Source organism: Urocampus carinirostris, chromosome 9 (genome assembly GCF_059441175.1).
Source record: "Urocampus carinirostris isolate Australia breed hairy pipefish chromosome 9, RoL_Ucar_1.0, whole genome shotgun sequence".
Taxonomy (NCBI): domain Eukaryota; kingdom Metazoa; phylum Chordata; class Actinopteri; order Syngnathiformes; family Syngnathidae; genus Urocampus; species Urocampus carinirostris.
The window spans coordinates 23,535,194-23,552,223 of NC_142357.1; the positions used below are offsets into that span (position 1 = coordinate 23,535,194).

At 39.4% G+C, this 17,030-nt stretch overlaps 1 protein-coding gene across 1 annotated transcript in view; it reads right to left on the minus strand.

Annotated features, from left to right (window-relative positions):
* Window positions 1-17,030, minus strand: part of LOC148359634 (uncharacterized) — a 32,665-nt gene that overhangs the window by 12,533 nt on the left and 3,102 nt on the right. Inside the window, exons 2-8 of the mRNA XM_088343303.1 lie at window positions 13,942-14,211; window positions 12,064-12,159; window positions 10,667-10,783; window positions 8,412-8,702; window positions 2,800-3,043; window positions 1,000-1,039; window positions 760-854 (exon numbers count right to left, since the gene is read on the minus strand). Of these exons, the coding sequence (XP_088199429.1) occupies window positions 760-854; window positions 1,000-1,039; window positions 2,800-3,043; window positions 8,412-8,702; window positions 10,667-10,783; window positions 12,064-12,159; window positions 13,942-14,211 (1,153 nt within the window). The remainder of the gene's footprint in view (window positions 1-759; window positions 855-999; window positions 1,040-2,799; window positions 3,044-8,411; window positions 8,703-10,666; window positions 10,784-12,063; window positions 12,160-13,941; window positions 14,212-17,030) is intronic.

The window sequence follows — 17,030 nt, forward strand, 5'->3', positions numbered from 1 at the left end:
AAAAGGATCCGCCCTTTGACCTCCAAATAACTTTAGCCAATAGTGATCGATTCGAATGATAATTGACACATTGGTTAGCCAATGAAACGCCGGTAAATAAATCCCAGCATACACCGCGGACGACTTGGCCTTCGGGGGAAAATCTAGTCGACGGCTGCAAGTTAGTAGGAAAACTTAATGTTGACCCATAAATAAGGCGCACTGTATTATAAGGCGCATGGTCAGCTTTTGAAAAAAATAAAGGCTTTTAGGTGCGCCTTACAGTGTGGAAAATACGGTAATTTTCATGTATTTTTATTATTTTTTTCGACATATAGCATGTAGTTTTTAAAAAAGGTTGTCGGTATTGATCTCCAGCGGTGTGATTTTATCAGTTATTGGTCGGAAAAAAACAATAATCGTGCATCCCTAATCCATACTTGATTGAAAAACTTAAAAACACATATTTGAAATTAAAAATAAATATGGAAATGCCAAAATAAGCACCCGTTTTTCATAACTGGGAAACAAATATCAGTGGATGAAATTGTGTTTTGTTCATTTCTAATTTTCCTAGATGACTGCCTCCCCAAAAAACAATAAAAACAATATAAATGAGACAACAACAAAAAGTAATACACAAATTTTAGCGAGAACGTGTCCACTAGAGTTGAAAAAGTATAATTTTCATGACACATACATTGAAATCGTGGGTACAACACTATAAATTTAAACTGTTCCCTTTTGGAGAGCATTGGAAGTATTCAAAATATGTTTTACCTGTACCAGGTAGAATCACCAACTTGTCGCATGACCGGCTCAACTTTAGTCCATTCGTCTTTAGCAACCCTTTCAGTTTCAGTGATCCACTTTGCCTAATTAGAGGAAAAAAAACATAAAAATAGAAGTTACATATCATTTACAGTATATTGAGTAGCATTTTTTTATTAGAAGGACATTGCTCATTTTGGGATCATGGAACAAAAATAAAGGACAAAACATGGTACAAGATGCACTCACTGTGATCATTTCAAAGTCTTTACATGGAGGCTCAGTCAGCCTGGAAGAAGTTAAAATAAAAAAGTTATTTCACAAATATACTCTGATATATTTACAGTGAAGAAAAAAAGCATTTGAACACCCAACCCCACATTCCTCCCACTTATAAATCATTTAGGGGTCTGAAAATGTCATGGTAGTTGCATGTCCACTGTGAGAGAGATAAACAACAAAAAAAATCCAGAAATCAAAACTCATGATTTTTTTAACATTTTATTTGTGTGATACAGCTGCAAACAAGTATTTGAACACGTGTGTATCATCTAGAATTCTGACCCTGAAAGACCTGTTAGTCCGCTAAGCGTGTTTGGAGGAAGAAGAATGAAGAGTAAAATCCGAAGAACACCATCGCTACTGTGAAGCACGGGAGTGCTTTGAGGTGTTTTTTTGCACACGGGACAGGATGAGTGCATTGTATTAAAGAGGTAAGCGGGGCTGTGTTTTGTGAGATTTTCGGGAATAACCTCCTTCCCACAGTCAGAACATTGAAGGTGGGCCGTGGCTGCGTCTTCCAACATGACAACGACCCTAAGTGCACAGCCAGGAAAACGAAGGAGTGGCTCCGTAAGAAGCATATCAAGGTTCTAGCATGTCCCAGCCAGTCTCCAGACATGAACCCAATCGAAAATCTTTGGAGGAAGCTCAAACTCTGTTTTTCAGAAACCTGACTGATCTAAAAGATCTGTCTGGACGAGTGGGCCAAGATCCCCCCTGAAGTGTGTGCAAAGCTGGTGAAAGACTACAGGAAACGTTTGACCACTGTAATAAGCAAAAAAAGCCTACTTTACCAAATATTAACATTCATTTTCTCAGGTGTTCAAATACTTATTTGCAGCTATATCACACAATTCGTTTTTAATTTATCTCTCTCACAGTGGACATGCACCTACGATGAAAGCCCCTCCATGATTTCTAAGTGGGAGAAATAGTAAAATAGCAGGGTTTTCAAATACTTATTTTCTTCGCTGTATGTAATACAGTGGGACCTTGGTTATCGCGGTTAATGGGGACCAAAACCACCCGCGATAAGTTAAAGTCCGCGAAGTAGAGGCGCACCTTCAAAAAAAAAAAAAAAAATGTAATTATTATTTTTTAGACCCGGTTAATGGGGACCAAAACCACCCGCAAAAAGTGAAAATCTGCAAAGTAGCGACGCACCCCCCAAAAAAAAAATCTCATCTCATCATCTGCACCGCTTATCCTCATCAGGGTCACGGGGGCGCTGGAGCCCATCCCAGCCATCTCTGGGCAGTGGGCAGGGGACACCCTGAACTGGTTGCCAGCCAATCGCAGCTGCACATCACATTAGTTCTTCATCGACGCTTGAGCCACCGCTAAGAGTCGTACAGCTGGGAGATTTTACGTCCGCCTGGGACGATCGGAGACAAATTCACGACAGGCTTTATACTTGCGCCGCACCGCGGGTGCCGTTCGGTTGCTCCTGCGAGCGAGCCCCTAACCCGCGGTGCGGGTACTTTCGGGCGCGATACGCAAGACACCGCGACAAGCCGAGCGCGTCTCCTACTCGGGCCGCGAGGGCCTTCGCCTTGGCGACCGGACTTACCGGGTAGGTCGGGGGCTCGGCCAAAACCACCCGGATTATGTGAAAATCTGCGAAGTAGCGACGCCCCTTCCAAAAAAATAAAAAAAATTACAGGCCGCAAAGCTCTGAAGCCGAGAACGTCGAAGCGCGAAGTAGCGAGGTCCCACTGTATATATTTAACGTGTGTTAAATCTGAATTAACAGGCGTAAAGCTTTACATTTTCAATAACATTGCGTTTCGAGTTTCAGGCAGACATTCTTCGAGGACGCTGTAGAAGATCCGTTTTTGTTCAATGGAATTCAGATTGTCAATGATTCGGGAGATCTTCTCGTGAGGGCACTGGATGGCTTTGATGTCATCATTTACAGCAACTCCATTCACATTAAGAACATTTATTATAGTGTCAACATCCTCAGCCATTTCGATAATCACGTCTTTATATTGATCCACAAGACAGTGCCCTGTGGAAAAAGGGAGGAAAATGTTTACACAGTAGTGGTCCGTTTGAGGCCTGCAAGGCCTTCTCTACTGGCCTAAAAATGTCTGAATCACGAGATATATTTGACCATGCGTACTTATTCATTAATTCCAAATTTTCTGTCAGCTTACTTTCATTGCCTTCCCCCTGGTTGAGCTGCTTCCAGATGTGTGATTTCATATTTAGGCATTTAACCAATCACATTTCAACCATCACTTGTTGCCAGGCTCAGATATCTGCCCGTAGACGTTCAACAACAATTAAGATGGCCCTTGTAGTATAACACGGGTGTCAATAACGCTGTTGGTTTAGCCAATCAGCTTTCGAGTTGGCAACCAGACGGCCTTCTAGCAGTCGTAAGGAAACTTTACCTAGGAGGCGAGTAATGCAACAGTCTAAAATCCAGTATCCTACTAAATTATAAGTACATTGAACAGTGAACTACAGTGAACTTTAAACTCATTTTAGCGTTGACCTTTTTTTATACAAAATAGGTTCAATGTCAAAGCAACTTAGATTCCCTTAAAACACACAACAAAACGTGAAAATAGAATAGAATAGAATTTACTTTTATTGTCATTCTTTGTAACCATGCACACAGAAAGAAATGTCGATACACCCGACCCGTACAGTTAAACTGTAGCGAGCCGATGCAGCCGCAGCCAAACAGGGCACCGCCATTTTAGACCCAACTGCTGTGTTGGGAGTCATTAGGTGACCAAAACCCCCAATTCCAACCCTTAATGCCGAGCGCCAAGCAAGGAGGCAATGAGTACCAATGTTGTAAGTCTTAGTTATGACTCGGCTGAGGCTTGAACCAGCGACCTCCCAGTCTCGGAGCGGGTGCCCAACCATATAGGCTACCGAGCTGAAAATATAGACTATCAAGTGCAATAAGAAATAAACTATGAAATACAAGACTTTACATTTGTCATGTAAAACACATTATTCCTGAAAAATACAGGAAACATAAATGAAAGTATTCGGAGATGTACAGAAAAAGATAAAACACAAAACAATTTCAAAAACATTTTTACTCAACAAATTTTAAAAGTCAACAACACAAGAAGCCCAGAAAAAAACACGCCAATTTTACCAATCCCAAGAGAAAAAAAGCTTCTTGGAGAAATCTGTCTCTAGATTGGTGGGGAGTTGGCCCCTGTCTTTAACTTCAAAGAGCCGTATGATAGAGGCGGTTTGTTCACTGACGACACATCACTAAAGGCCCAGGTGTGAAAAACACAGCCCGCCACTGGAGTTCCACATCCCAACTTCGTATTCATGCTGTATTTTCACAACCACAAGGCCACCGTATTAAAGGACGCAATCTCATTTAGGTGGACTATTGCTTTATTCAACATACAGTATAAGGTGCACCTGATAATAGAGCGTGGGCTTTATATACATACTGCACACTCACATTTCAACCTTTAACATTCTCATGGTGTCCGCTACTACCTCCAACTTACAAGAACAACACCAGACACAAGCATAAAAGTAAGCATCTTTAAAAATTATAGCGGGAGCAAAACAGAGTCTAGTTGAGCTTTATTACACTATTGATCAATACTCAGGCTACAACGATTAGTCGACGTCCACAAAATTTGAAAAAAAGAAAAAGAAATAATAGACAATGAATTACATTGTGGACTACTGTCCACAGACACAATAATCCGACAGCATCAGAAAGGCAAATAAGCTTAGCTCAACAACGACTTCCACATTCTTTTTTTCTTCTTATTCTTGTCAGCCGCAGACCCATAAGACATTTCAAAGACTCTTCTTCCACCAGACAATTGGGCTACGTTCCACATTCCACAACATCGTCAGGACCAACTTTTCCCCTTCTATTTTTCCGTTATCGCGGACAAAACTGAACATTTGCATTTCACCCCAGCTCAAAGAACTTAGGCCTTTGGTATGGGTGGAATGACTGCGACACCTGTTCGACAGGTCTCTCCACAAAGAACACAAATCTGAAGTTAATTACAATAAAGTTTGATAACATGAAGTATTTAATGTAATTAAAACATTCAGGGCTATGTATTGATGAAATAATTAGTAAATGTGTAGTTGGGGAAGATTCCTGCATACAGATTCACACTGCTAAACTTCCGTTATTTGGCTTCAAAAACACTTAACAAAGACCCATTGGCCCATGGTACCTCCTTCCCCATAAAAACGAACCACCCCTGTTAGGCATGGTTCCAGTGTCACTGTCGCTTTAAGAAGAGATGCCACTCACAGTGCGCTCTCTTTTTTTGTCATCCGCATGGAGAAAACTGCGCCAACCTGCTTTCCAGCCTCCCATTAACTTGCAGCCACATTGTAACATATTGGAGCGCGGATGAAATTCAACTCCAGACGCAGCTTGCAAGGTGACGGTTTAAACTAAGCACCATACTGTTGGTTCTTGGGGAAAGTATGAGCGAGATTTACTGTACAAAGGAATCTCCCAGAATTCCATCAATCCATTATCTGCACCACTTATGTTCAGTAGTGTCACGGGGGTGCTGGAGCCCATCTCAGCTGTCTTCTGGCAGTGGACAGGGGACACCCTGAACTGGTTGCCAGCCAGTTGCAGGGCCCAGAGACATACAACTCGCTCGCTTATTCACACCTAGGGACAATTTGAACCGGCCAATTAACCCGACATGCATGTTTTTTGGAATGTGGGAAGAAAATCACGCAAGCACGGGGAGAGCATGCAAACTCCACACAAAAAGGTTTGATCTCATGACCTCAGAACTGTACCCTACCAAGCTAACCACTGCGCTACCGTGCTGATCTCCCCGATTTGATAAGCATAATAGCGGGAACCTTTTGGTTTCTTTTTTAGTAACTTAACATTTTTACCGGTCAATTTTCCCAGTGTCCATTGCATTTTCTTTCTCCTCTTTCTTGTTGATGACATGTATTAATAAACTGTTTAGTGCTATATAACTGCCCGGTTCCTTGGTTCCATCTCTTTCTGGATTAATAATTCACATCAGAATTCCAGGAACTCAAAGTAATAACTTAATTTAAAATTGATTTAATTTGTAGCGATTTTCTACTCCTTCAGAACAAAAAGAGAGAAATGTCAACGCTCAACCTTATTGTGAAGCGCTAGTGACATCTAGAGGTGAATTTGTTAACTGATGGTAAAAAATAAAAAAATATTTTCCAGACTGAACATATTAAATTTAAATAAAAACCATGGAGATAAATAAAATAAAAATTAAATAATTATAGTCTCTGCTCAGTGTCACTAATGCACACTGGCGTCTATGTCTTGAGCGGTAAGATACAGAAATGACTGCCTCAACACTATTTACGCGTACCAAAACTGCTAAAGTTTCGGAGCATGTTGGGATCCGGTGAATTGACTTTCAAACTTGCAGAGTTTGAAAAGCAGACACTACGTATCATAGCAGTACCTCAATGATGCACTAACATTTAAAGACAAAGCATGTCAGACAGTTAAACGAGTCTGACTCGCCTCTGTCAGATTTAAGTAACATTCAAGCCAATCCGTTTTTGAAGACATGCATTGCACATTCTTACGCTTATATTTTGCTATAAAAAAGGGTTTGACCGTTACGCCAGACTGTGCCTGACGAACTTATTTAAAATCAAATGCATCCAGTCCGAAGAACAAACATCAGCGACTCCACTCTCAGAGTAGTCATGTGGAACAAGCTGAAGGAGAAGCTGATGTTTAAATTCTATAGCGCCACTATAGCTAGCTTGCATCCTAACATACTGCATAACTGCATGGTATGTAAGATGCTCTGCAGAAGACAAGAAAGCCCTACAGAGGATCATAAACATGGCCCAAAAGATTACCGGCTGCCCCCTGCCCAGGTCAGAGGACATTACCAGCTGTCACTAACTCAGCAGAGCTAAACACATCCTGAAGGAATGCTCACACCCCAGGAACTGCCTTTTCAAACTGTTAGCATCGGGCCGATGGTTCAGCTCCCGCAACTGACAGACTGAGGGATAGCTTCTTTCCCAGAGCTTTTAAAACACAAAATGTTGCACACTTCAGGAGGACACTGATGAGTCCGGTGTGCGTTGGTTGTAACTCTTGAATTTTTTTCGTTTGCATCAGTTTTGTTTCCGTCTGTCATTTGTCTTTGCGTGCTCCCTCATTCGTCTCTCCTCTACATCTCATTCACACGGCCCCACGCTCTCACTTTCAGGACCCCGCAGCTGCCCCCGGCGCCTGATTACAAACACATTACTAATTGTTCAAAACCTTTGCAAAACTAACAGGAAAGTGCGAAATAATTAAAGTGCAACAAACGAGACAACATTAACAAACAAATAAGAACATGTAAATGAAAGATTTGAAAACAAATGAATAATTTGCATAAACAATTCAGTATTTCCCATACTATGGGAAGTCTCTAAGGGCCGCCAGGGTTTAATTGGTCTCACAGAAATGTATTATTATTATTAATTATAAGATATGTCATTATAAAACGGATCGCAAACGCCATGTATTTCTGTTGTACTTTAATAGTATTTCCATCGTATAATTTTTTCGTACATCTGGAGTATTTTTGTTGTATTTTATTTGTTTGTTTGTTTGTACATGATTCAATTGTTTGTTTGTTTGTACATGATTCAAATTGAATCTTTTCTTCCGGCGCCGTCACGAATGGCAGCCACTCCAGCAGCTCCCGTGTTATTTTCGATTGTTCTCGATTGTTCTCAGCTCAGGGATGCTGCTGGAAATGTGAATTTCCCTTCGGGGATGAACAAAGTATATATCTATCTATCTATCTAATGGAATTACATGCCTGAGGGTGTTCCCTCTTTCAAGCATCCATTCAACATCCATTAATTCACATCGTGCACTCTTTTACATGAATCTCGCATTAACCACAAGCAAAAATAAGATAGTTTTAAGTGCAATATCCAGGTTATTTATTAATTTTATATTATAGATGTGAATACCTAATGTTAGAGCTGAATACTTTATAATTTTTTTAAAAGTTATATTCATGTATTTCCTTTGGGTTTTTTATCTCTTTGTAAGTTGAACTGTGGGTCCTGACCAAAAGAACAATATCAAGCATCTGAAATTTGTTTCCTCAGCAGAGTGACTGTGATCTCCCTCAGAGATAGGGTGAGAAGTTTGGTCTTCCGAGAGGGACTCAGTGTGGAGCCGCTGATCCTCTGCATTGAGAGGAGCCTTCTGAGGCTGCTGCCCCCACGACTCGACCCCAGGTAAACGGAGGGACATGAATGGATTTGTATATTTTGCGAACTGGAGTGCAACTCTACTTTTCTTGTAACAACCCAATTACTAGAAAAGTGATTCGGATTCTGGCGCAGGTTGATAAAAAAACACAACTTACCGTACAGTCGAGGCTCTATACGCTTCAAGTGGGACAACATCCTCTGCCATTGTATTACCCCTTTCCGCCGTATTAAATGATTCAGATGGAGCGCCATACTTTTGGTGTCAAGGTTGGAAGAGATTATCCATTTTCTTACAGAGGGAAACAGGACCAAATCCTCTTCAAGATAATTCATCAGCCTGAGTAAAACCTTCTGTGACATCAAATCAGAATTAAACTTTGGAAGCTTCTGATATTTTCGAAGCTGAAGTAGTTGTTGAGGATCCAACGGTTCACTGTCATCCCCATCTGAAAAACACATAGGTTAAGTAATCTGTGATAGCTCAGGTACAGAAAAAAAGATATAATCTTGTTTCTGGGTCCAACGTTGATGGTTCAAAATTAGATGTCCAACAAAAGGATGGGCCAACTGTAGTTGTATTTTTTTGGTACTTTGATAGCATTGCTGTAGGAGGATTTTGGTAGCATTTTTGTGGCCTTTTTGTTGTAGTAATTTTGGTAGTATTTTTGTGGTATTTCTGTACTGGTATTTTTGCGGTATTTCTTCATTTTCAAAATGAAAACAAAATACAGACGCTCCCCTCCTTACGATCATTTGTAAAATGGTAGATACAAACATTTTTTTCAGGATGTCAAAAATTATCCGGACATTGCTGCAAGTTAGATTTTGTCCTGTGTGCACCTTTTTCCGAGTACAGGACATTTCTGTAGTGCTTCTTTACGCCGTGTGGCGCTGTGAGAGGTCACCCGGCATCCACCCCGAAGAAGAAATACGGCTTCTATTTCCTGGTTCTTTTGTAAAAATAACGTGTACCGTATCGCTAGCCCGCTAAGAACTATGAGGTTTTTATTGTTTAATATCTCGTGCATCCATTAAATATGTTTGGTGTAAAGTGTAAAGAAGAGGTGAGCTGTTTCATTTGAAATGAAAGTGGAATGTGAAAGCTTGTTGAGAAAATGGTTAGAGGAGGAAGTCGCCTAACTCCTGAAGCTCATCTTTCAAAAGTAAGTTGAACTCAACTTTATTTATCTTTATAGAGCATATTATTTTATGAAATATTTTTTTTGTACAAAACAATGTAAGTTACTTATACAAGCCTTAAACATACTTATATAAACCTTAAACATCCAAAATATAGCACTGAAGCAACTTACGGACAAATTCAAATTACGAACAATTGTCTGGAACCTATCTTGTTCGTAAGTAGGGAAGCGTCTGCATTCCTTTAGTAGTTTTTCTGTATCAAAGAACTACTGTAGATTTTTTTTCAGAATCAAAGCAAAAAAATATACAGTATATGTCCCTGTTTTTAAGTGCAAAATTTGATATTCAGTTTTGTAGTTATTTATTTTATTTATCAAGAAATGTGTCAAATTTCATGAAAAATATTCTTACTGAGTTTTCCTGGTCATTTAATACTTTGTTTCTGAGCTGTTTGTTTTTTAGTTAATGCATATCACCGCTGTGATTCTGAAAATCCTTTTTCCATTTTTTTAGTCATTTTTTTTATTTGTGCCTGGATAGAATGTGCAAGAAATGCAACATATTTCTATTTTACAAGATAAATAGAATAGGCATTATCTTTGTTCCTCATGTAATACAGAGGTATTGGATTTGGGACTATCGGTATATACAAAAAAAAGAAAAAAAAATTTCTTTTCTAAATTTAAGAACACCTAAGTAGCCGGTGGACCCATTCTGAAAAAAGGCTCACCAGTGATGGGTCATTGTAATTTTCAAGGAGGCTTGATTTCACACTGGCATGAGAAATCTTTGCCATGATCAGTTACTCTAAATACATGACCAACTCTTCTAGAATTATTTTCAAAATAAGCTTATGATTTATATTTATATACCCAGATCTCACACTATACCAAATTTTTTGGCGAAACTTGTTAAATCGTGGGTCTATGTACCACCTATTCCAAGTAACGTGGACGGGCTGAGGCCCGAATAACAATAGCTGTTGCAAACATTGACAATGCAATGCTGGGACGCGTGTGGTGAGAATTTGACCATCAACTTGATGTATGTCGTGTGACCATTTGTAATCACATTGAACATCTTTGAACATTCCATGTAAAAAGTGAAATGACATGCTTTTCGAATTTACCAAGATGTGTTTTTCTATGCTTAATAGTTCCCGAGATATTGAGTGTCAAAATGTGGCGTAGACTTTTGGAGAACCTGTACGTTTAGTGAAATGTATCATTTGTTATTTTTGTCTTTGGGCAGGACCAACCATGCTCACCTAGTTCCCGATTTTTTTCAGGTAAGATTTTCAATTTGTCAAACTCTGCCAAAGATCTTTTTATTTCTTCTTGACTTCTTCGCGCATCGTCCAGTTCTCTCAAACTTTTCTCTTTATCTGTAAGGCAAGAGCAAAAGTTTCTTTCATTTGCAGTTCATATACATAAGTGAAACTTGTGATTCGTTTGTTTTCGTTTTTTGGGCAGGCATTTTATGTGCAACTATAGAAGAAATTGTGAATGAACATGACCAGAGAATTTTCTCAGCGTTTTTCCGAACATTGCTAAATAAAATCATGAAACACGCAATAAAAAACATATTGTGGGTGGAACAAGTTACTACTTTCACATTTTGCATAGTATTGAAGCGCTAAATGATTGATAATATATAAACAAATAAAACAATTAAATACAAAAATACAGACATTCTGTAAATCGATATAATTTCCTTTAGATAATAGGTATGTAAAAAGGATTTATTCACTATTAGGTAAATATGAGCATTGCCATATTCATTGACTAATTATTTCATAGAAATCAAGTTCTACAATATATAGATTATTTTTATCCAAAGAGTAAACTCAAATCAATAGCATTCAATTGTGGGGTAAGAAGATAGATAGATAGATGGCTAGATAGATACTTTATTCATCCCCGCAGGGAAATTCACATAAAAGAAAGAATTATGTAGGGATTATTTTGTACTGTAAATAAAATAAACAAATATAGTGAATCTACAAGGCTTAAATGTAGTGTGTCATATTTTTCAGACTATAAGCACAACTAATTATAAGGCACACCTCAAAAATACTCCTTTGTGAAAGAATTTTCATATATGAAGTTACCAGACTATAAGGCACATTAAATATTAACTACAGTAAGAGGGAGGTTTTCGTTAAAAAAAAAAAAAAAAAATCACCAGAGAATAAAAATGACTTCTTTCATCGGACATAAATATAAGGACATTTGGTTTGATAACTAAAATGAATACAATCAACCACAGATGGTTATGTAGAACCATTTAGTTTTAATAATGTATTCCTAATTTTATTTCCTGTACTTCTGGTCTATAGAACGCACTTTTAAATTTCTTGCAATTTTGAGGTTTTGGGTGGGTCTTAAGTCCGGAAAATACGGTATCTTCTGAACTGCCATTTCTCAGATAAACAGTACGATTTAGTTCGCTCGTAATCATTACTTTGATTTGGACCGACTCCACATGTATGAATTATAGTTTCATCCCAATTATTTTGTACTTGGATGAGATCAAGTGACTGTTATACTGAGGCAATAAACTATGATCTGTTATTTTGTAAATGTTGTTTACTGTATTTATGTAAATATTGGTCATGTTTTTTTCCTGTGTGAAGAGCTCAAGTAACAATTACTGACGGCTCACCTGTTTTAATATTTTTGCCGCCAGACATTTTCATGTTGAATAAATCTGCCAGGCATGCCAAGGTACTGCCCAACACTCTTGGATCTTTTGATATATCTGCAATGAAACAGCAAAAGTTTAATCTATCTGCAGTTAATGTATCCGTTTGGCGAAATCGATGACTGGTGATTTCGCTCTTAAAACTGTTACTATGCGTGAGATATATGAAATTAAATATTGTAAGTCACAGTTCACAGAACTCCTAACCGCCTGGGTCATTGGGCACCACTGAGGACAAAACAATGGACAGCTTTCTCCACTGCTTACGGTTGCTAGCCTGTTTTTGGTCATGTCAATGTGGGCATCAGTCCATTCCTTGATGTTGTTGGCCCAGTTTTTCAGTCTTTCTGTTAATCCGGGGCATTGGTCATGATCCTATTCAGGAAGATGTTGAATGAAGTTTGAGAGAATGCAGCCTTTTCTCACACCATCTGTGGTTTGAAACCACACTCAAATGGTACCATTGACCAGTACTACACTGCTGGCATTGGCATACCGCTGTTCAATGGTCTGAATTAGTTTCTGGTCCAAGTTGTACTTCCCTATGGTAGCCCATAAGGCAGCTCACCATACTCTGGAAATCCACAAAGACTCTATAGATGTTTCACTGGTGTTGAAACTTCTCGCATAGGAGGCACAGGTTAAAAATCTGTTCAGTTGTGCTTCTTCCCTCCCTGAAACCTGCCTGTTCTTTTAATAGGATGTTTTCAGTCTGTGGTTTCAGTCTGTTTAGTAGGACTGTGTGTTCCTCACGACAACTGTAATGGATTAACAAGTAAGTTACTGTTTTTAAAATGTAATAGAGGGCTAAAAACGGATGCATGTTAATCAAGATATGCTCTGTATAGAAGTTTTGTATTTATATGAGCCTTGAGTTGAAAACAATATAGTAAAATACTACTTCCGGGTCATACTACTGCCAAATTTTCTGTGTCACTTCCTGCTCTTTAATCCAGATCTCATCAGTAGTCTCACAGGACAAGTGAATGTCCTCATATGTCTCCATCGATTTTGAAGGATTAACAAGGCAATGCCGCAAGTTTCTAAAAGTGTTTATGGGATGTATAAACAACTACATATTGTAGTAGTTTTGACAGATGTTAAATTTATGGAATTTATTGTTGTGAACTTATTGGCACATTGACTCATCGCATTCCAATGTACTTTGCGGTTTTCACCATCCAGAGAGGGAAATAAAGCAACAGTTACACTTCCAGTGTGGTAATTTCTTCGGGGGTTTAGCTTGGTGTCATATCGATGACATTAAAAAGACCTTTAGCATAGCTTGAAATGCATTGCTCATGAGACTGAAGGTTCTATAGTTTGAGCATAGTTGGAGGTTTTCTTTCTTTGGTAACATAATTACTAGCAGTTTTTTCCATGCAGGTGGCCACTGTCCTGTTTGCCAGATCCTTTTGCAAATCTTTGTAAAAATGTCTATAGTTGTTCACCACCATTTCGTATGAGTTCTGGCAGGATTCTTGGAGACTTTCTGATCTTCAGCTGCCTCTACATTTTCTCGGAGTATAGGTAGGTCGTCACTTTCCCCCGGGCCGGAATTCTTAGGGATCTCAGGGTCTCCCTGATTCTGGTTGTTTTAGAGTTTGAACAGTATCCTGCCCGTCTATTCTTGATCTCTTTTTCTTCAGATAGTTTATTCCCTGCTTCATCCTGCTGGTCCTTTTTTGTTGTTCGGAGACTTTTTTAATTTTGGAAGGCTTTCATTGTATTATTTTCTTGAGAAACTTCTCACTCTCCAATCACGTCTTCAATCCATTTTACTGTGTCAAAATTCCACATAAAGAAGTTACAAAAGAAAAGTTGCAGATTTTAACTTACCGGGAACTGTAAAACGATTAGGATCTAATCGCTGTAGGACACCCACCATTCTTTGGCTGGGCAATGGACCTTTGCTCAGGACATGATCAATCAAAAGCTCAGCCTGTTGTTTCACGTCACAGCCCTTGAACAATATTTCTGATATATCACTGGAATCCAAAACATGTGCCTTTTGAAGTTCATGCATCGGCAAATGTAGAGAGGACGTAGACGCCCATGATATAAATTCCTTCCTCAACTGTCGAAGGTACCATACTGCGGACGGGTCGGCTGAAGGAACAAAAACAAAACAATGGTGTCAGACATTGAAGAAAGAGAGGACGTGCATACATTCTCATTCCACAGAAGAGCAATCGGGCCAGTGGAGAAGACATGAAACCACGGTTTGCAGAATTCTTACTTTAAGGGACAGTGTGTATTATTTAGCAGATTCTATTGGTACTTTTTTCCGTTAAAAAACAACTTTGATTTAAATGGTAAGCAAAAATACAATAACTATCATATAAATGCATTTTTTTAATGATTTGGAGGTCGAGGAATTAGCATTCAATTTACATAACATGATCCTTACCTAAAGGAAGCTGACATAACTTCCTGCCAACTTGCTGCTACAGGTACACAGAAAACTTAAAAAGGCTGGGCAAAAAATTAAAGTGTAAAATGGAGTGTTTCGGTCACTTTGAGTCTCTGTAGTTCTTATTCTTCCTTGTGCTTTATAGCACTCGTTTTGTTTTTCAATACACAAGACAGCGACATGTAGTCATACCTGTCAAAGTATACAAGTCCTCCGTATTTTAATTGTTTTGATCAATTTAAATTGAGTTTGAAGTTCAACAATTTTTGACGGAAAAAAAAAAAAAGTTTTATGTTAGACCTAATCCAATCTTACTGGGCTCAGCTTCCATACACTGTCATACAGCTATGCACAGTAAATGTAGCGACGATAGATCTACCCAACCAAGGTGTCGCAACACCTGAAGCAGGGAGTCATTAGGTGACCAAACGCCCCAATTCCAAACACGAATTCCGATTGGTACCAATGTTGTAAGTCTTGGGTATGACTCGGCCGAAGATCAAACCCACGACTTCCTAGTCTCAGAGCGAGTTCCACCGAACTGGTAATTGCTCTGCTAATTAACGATTGCAATTCCCCTTGTTAACCTAACAAACACAACGTGGCACCTTTTTTCTCACAGCCAGGTCGACTATGTAGACTAAAACAAAGATTATGTGGAAACAGGTTTACCTTTTTACTAAATAAACAATACAATCAATTATTTTAGCATCTTAATTTTTTCCCCACTTGCAGTAAATTTAGTGTTGCTTATTATATGTAGCAGTGTATCTTAAAAAAATGTTATTGTACAAAAACTGTTGTACGGCGTACCAAATTGAAAATGATGAAAATACGTCTAATGTATACAAAGAATGTGCATAAATTGACAGGTTTGTAATAAAGGGAATTGCAATGGACCGATGAAGCATGTTGTAGATGGCGTACATTAGGTTCAAGTGCTGGTAAGATGCCTCGAAATGCATTCACAGTGCAACGATCACCTTTTTTCCATCTTCGCAACATTGTAAAGATTCACTCTATGCTGTCCCATTCTGATGCGGAGATTATAATTCATGTTTGTTACCTCCCATCTTGATTACTGTAATGTATTTTTAACCCCTGTTAAAGAGCGTGTTACAAATATATTATCTTAATTAGTGATTATTTCGGGCGTGATTGAGCGAGTGAGTTGTCTGTCTCTGTGTGCCTGCGACTGTTTGCTAACCAGTTGAGGGTGTCCCCTGCCCACTGTCAGAAAATAACTGGGATGGGCTCCGGCACCCCCACGACCCTACTGAGGATAAGATAATGGATGGATGGATTTGTTATTCGACAAAAGTTTTTCCATTCAAGTTTAGACTCTTTGAGACCTTATCAAGACAATATCCAATGAAATTTAAGACAAATCTTGCACCTCTTCTGTGTATAGATGCGGAGGCAGGTATCGGGTCATGACGGACCCCGACGCCACCTGGTGTTGTGCCAAAAATGGTCTACCTGTCGGGAGCCCGCAAGGGAGTCACGATTTGCCTATTGCCCTTACCTGTGGCCCCTCGTTTGGCTCCAGCTGCTGCTCTTTTGCTGATTGGTTCCCCTCCTATTTAAACCCAGTACTCTCATTCACTCCTTGTCAGTCCGTCTGCGAACCTCAGCGCATGCAAGTCAAGTACTTTTGATTCTGGCTCCCGTTTTGATCCCGACCCATTCTCCTGTCCTGGCTACCTGTACCCTGATTCCGTTTTCTGTATTGATACCCGTAACCTGATTCCGTTTACCGCTCGTCCCGGCTACCCCACTTGTTCCTTGTTCCGATCTCTGACCACGCTTCATTCACGAGGGCATCCCGTTCCTCTTGCCCAGCGATCTCCGATTAGCTGGCTTTGTTTCCACGCCTGACTTCTCTGCTTCCGCAATAAAGCTTGGTGTGAAACGCTACGCGTTTGGGTCTACCGTCTGTTCGGGCTCTGAGAACGGGACATGTTTATTCAAGTAAAATACAATGTATTTATGTGATGACAAGAAATAAGAAACGTTCCTCTCCTGTTTTATCCTTTGACAATTTGACAGTTAGGACTTTTTCAATACTAGTGATATTGGGAAGAAAATGCTCAACAAACATACTACTTGCTCAAATGTGCATTACTGTTCTATTACATTCCAAACAAATGAGAGACGTATTGGTTTTAGTGACATTTTCGCTAAGTGATTTCTATACAATGTGTATTACTGTTCTATTACATTGCCAACAAATGCGAAACAAAGAGTTTTAGTGACGTTTTCGCTAATACATTCCTTAAAAGTGAGATACTAAGTGGTTTTAAGATTTTAGTGGCATAGCGCGAGTGACTTGTACGCGCTACCGCTAGGGGGGACAATTCTCGGCACAACACAGACGCCCCCGCGGCGGGTTCCACAAGTCAAGTGGGCGACCCCGTGGCAGATGTCCGCGCCCAACTGCCGCTGTTACTCTTCCAGGCTGGATTTCAGCGTCAGATAGGCGACCTCTTCCATTCATTCCCTGGTACAGCCTGAA